We start from the raw sequence: 3926 nt of genomic DNA, 5'->3' as shown, positions 1-3926 counted from the left end.
CACACACACTGCGCAGAGATCTGGGCTGGCACATGGCCCCCCCCCCTGAAAGACCTGCCCAGCGCTCCATTACCCCCGCCCCACTCCTTCCCTCACCCTGGGGGGCCTCCATCCACCCCAGTCCGGCCCCACCAATACCTCTAATGCCCGCACTCCCATACACTTACCTCCAGAGAGCTGCTCTCCAGCCTCTCTGGCTATATTCACCACCAACAGAGATCTGGGCTGGCACATGGCCCCCCCCCCTGAAAGACCTGCCCAGCGCTCCATTACCCCCGCCCCACTCCTTCCCTCACCCTGGGGGGCCTCCATCCACCCCAGTCCGGCCCCACCAATACCTCTAATGCCCGCACTCCCATACACTTACCTCCAGAGAGCTGCTCTCCAGCCTCTCTGGCTATATTCACCACCAAGTGCTTGTGTGCAGGCGTGTGTGCGCCCTGGTGCCTGCTGCATCCGGGTCCCACCAGCCCCTTGCATGCCTGAACTCTGCCTGCTGGCAAAGGGAAAGCCTGGTTGCCCATCCATCTAGACACTATGAATTTGGGACAAATGCTGTCCCGGGGTCATGTAGCCCAGGACAGGGATTTGAGGTTCCTATTTGGGGCACTGTCCCACCCAATCAGGGAGCGGGGGTCACCCTATCTGCAGGGCTGGGGCAGGAGGGAGCAGGCAATGGGCTGGGGAAGGGGTGGAGAGCTGCGGCTGCGCCATTCTCCGGCCCGCCCAGCATCCTGCGCTGGGGCCGGAGGGGCAGGAAGGACGGCTCTGACACTGGTCTGAGTGGGGTGGTCAGGAGCAACAGGGCCAGGAAGACCTCGGGCTGGGGCAGGGTTACTGTCCCGGGTCTTGGATCCATGGTCAGATTTTCACTGTCTCCTTTCCCACAGGTGTTCCTGGGGACTGGATACTGCTGATAGGTGCCGTGCATGAGTGTACGGAGAGCGAGAGCCCAGGCCCCGGCCAGTGAGATCCCTCCTGGGGAGACGTGGCTGCTGTGCTGGAGCCCGTGATAGCTGTGGGCCTTCCCTTCACAGTGGGAGCTGGAGGAGCAGGAGCAGGACCCAGGAGGTCTGCAAGCAGGGGCTGAGGGTGCAGAAGTCCCTTGTGTTGTCTAGACTGGAGCCAGTCCAGCAGCAAGAGATTTGGGGGCAGGACGCGGTGCAGGCCATACAGCCCCCTTGTGAGGCTGTGCTGCTGTCCGTGACTCCACAGCTGGTACCGTGGGATGAGCTCCCCACCCCAGAGTCCTGGCGCCAGCTCTTCCGTGGCCTGCGCTACCGGGAAGCCGAGGGCCCAGGGAAGATTTGCAGCCACCTGCGGGAGTGTGCCGGCACTGGCTGGAGCCCCAGGGCCGCAGCAAGGAGCAGATGCTGGAGCTGGTGGTGCTGGAGCAGTTCCTGGCCATCTTGCCCCAGGAGATGCGGAGCTGGGTGTGCGGGTGCCACGTGGAGACCTGCGCCGAGGCCGTGGCCCTGGCCGAGGGGTTTCAGCTGGGGCAGGCAGTGGATGACAAGCTCCAGGTGAGAGTATTTGTTTACTGCCATCTCTACTTCCAAGTGTCTGGGGGATGTTCCCCCCCCAGATCCTGGCTCCCCATTGACACATTTATCTTGTCCCCAGGTCACAGTGCATATGAAGGTCGAGGAGGTGTCTTCAGACAAGATGCAGCCCACTGGGGCCCTGGCAGAGCCTGGTGATTCCTGGGTGCAGCAGCCAAAGGCCCATGTTGAGGACAGATGGATTGCAGATTGGCTGAAGGGTCGCACTCAGAGGGTGGTGGTGGATGGATCATATTCGACTTGGGGGGAGGTGGGTAGTGGAGTCCCTCAGGGCTCGGTCCTGGGCCCTGCGCTGTTCAATTTCTTCATCAGCGATCTTGATGTTGGGGTGGAGAGCAACCTGTTTAAATTCGCTGATGACACCAAAATTTGGGGGGAGGTGAGCACGCTAGCAGGGAGAGAGAGATTGCAGAAGGATCTGGATAGGTTACAGGGGTGGGCAGACAGGAACAGGATGCGTTTCAATACGGACAAGTGCAGGGTGCTGCACTTGGGTAGAAGGAACCAGCAGCACACTTATAAGATGGGGAGCTCCCTACTTGAGAGCACGGAGGCGGAAAGGGATCTTGGTGTCATTATTGACTCCAAGATGAACATGGGCCGACAATGCGAGGTCATGGTTGGCAGGGCTAACCGGACCTTGTCGTGCATCCACAGGTGCATCTCGAGTAGAGCCAGGGAGGTGATCCTCCCCCTCTATGCGACGCTGGTCAGGCCGCAGCTGGAGTATTGTGTCCAGTTCTGTGCGCCCCATTTCAGGAGGGATGTGGACAACATGGAGAGGGTCCAGAGGAGGGCCACCCGCATGATCCGGGGACAACAGGGCAGACCCTACAGTGAGAGACTGCGGGACTTGAACCTATTCAGCCTCCACAAGAGAAGGCTGAGGGGGGACCTGGTGACCGTCTATAAACTCACTAGGGGGAACCAGAAGGGTTTGGGGGAGACGCTGTTTCCCCTAGCCCCCGCTGGCATAACAAGGAGTAATGGGCACAAGTTGATGGAGAGGAGGTACAGATTGGACATCCGAAAAAACTACTTCACAGTCAGGGCGGCTAGGAGCTGGAACCAACTTCCAAGGGAGGTGGTGCTGGCCCCTACCCTGGGGATCTTTAAGAAGATTGTGTTTTTTGGGTTGTTCTCCCGCCCTGGCGGGGGGTCGGGCTAGAAGATCTATTAGGTCCCTTCCGACCCTGAAACTATGAAACTATGAAGACAGGCCTCTGGAGGAGGCAGGAGAGCGGGAAACCCCAGGGCCCAATGATGAGGTGCCTCATGTCCTCCATGATGAGCCCCTGCCCAACCCAGAGCCAGGTCCTTACTAGTCTTTTTAATATACAAGGTTAACGTGGCTTAACACTGTAGTGCGCAGGTTTGTTATTACCCTAAAATAAAATAGTTTTCTGATAAGCATACTGTTAGGTTTACAATAATTTAGATTATTAAAAAGTATTAGCTTTACAGCTAAATACAAGGCATGACCTGTGGCCTAGCAATGCAGCTGACCACAAGGCAGATTGATAGCTAAGCCTTTGCTTGTATCAAGTAATCATTTTAACGATATTAAGCATTTTCTGAGTTAAAAAGTGGATCTGTGTCTGTGTGCTGAAAAATCAGCTACAGCAAGAAGTAAGATAAAACAGAGAAACCATTGTTCTGGGTGCACTGGTTGTGTCCTTGAGAAATATCTACTACTGTATAAGGTTTGCTAACATATTATAATGTTACTATTACTTAACTTTTAGCTTTTAAAAAAGTGCTAGTTCAGCTTAATAGAAATATGCTGTTACAAAGATTTAAAAAGCACCACCCAAATATTGCTTTTTTTGTTAACCATGAAGTCTTGCCTTGTTATAATAAATATAAAAGATCACCTCACCCTTAGGGGGGGCCATTTTGCCTTTTGCTGGCTTTATGGTCTTTGCTCGAGCAAATAAACAGCTGTCTTTCTTTACCCGCGTTGTCTGTCAATCAAATTACAGCTAGACAACGAACCTTAGGGAGGTTTCTCCCACCACAGAAACAGGGTAAAAGGTAGAGCAATATCATAGAAATATTACAGGAATATCAAAGGAATCCCATAGAGCAAACCAGGGTGGCTGAGGTAGCCGTTTAAACACGCATCTGAGTTACTGAAGCTAAATATCTGATCGGATCTCTAGTAGGTTACTCACTCGCATCGTCCAGAGGTGCTTGTTGTTTCCTCTGGAGGCAGGGCACTCTTGGAGCATGCGGTGATGAGGAGAGAGCCAGGATCAGATTCACCTGGATGACCACATGGCTAAAGGCTCCCCTTCTTCCTGGCCCAGGCCTTTTTAAAACCTCCCTGACCTCAGCAGCCCAGTCCAATAGAAGCTGCCAATG

At 54.7% G+C, this 3926-nt stretch overlaps 1 protein-coding gene across 1 annotated transcript in view; it reads left to right on the top strand.

The window, feature by feature from the left end:
• LOC106723201 (SCAN domain-containing protein 1-like) overlaps positions 1–1819 on the top strand; it is a gene marked incomplete at its 3' end in the record, with an annotated part of 3765 nt that extends 1946 nt beyond the window's left edge. The window contains 4 exon segments of the mRNA XM_025194802.1: positions 891–959; positions 962–1324; positions 1327–1523; positions 1624–1819. Coding sequence (XP_025050587.1) covers positions 891–959; positions 962–1324; positions 1327–1523; positions 1624–1819 — 825 coding nt within the window.
• Positions 1820–3926: the final 2107 nt, after the last annotated feature.

Source organism: Alligator sinensis, unplaced genomic scaffold (genome assembly GCF_000455745.1).
Source record: "Alligator sinensis unplaced genomic scaffold, ASM45574v1 scaffold732_1, whole genome shotgun sequence".
NCBI lineage: Eukaryota > Metazoa > Chordata > Crocodylia > Alligatoridae > Alligator > Alligator sinensis.
Note: the sequence above shows the minus strand (reverse complement) of the source record. Positions and strands in the feature narration are given on the sequence as shown.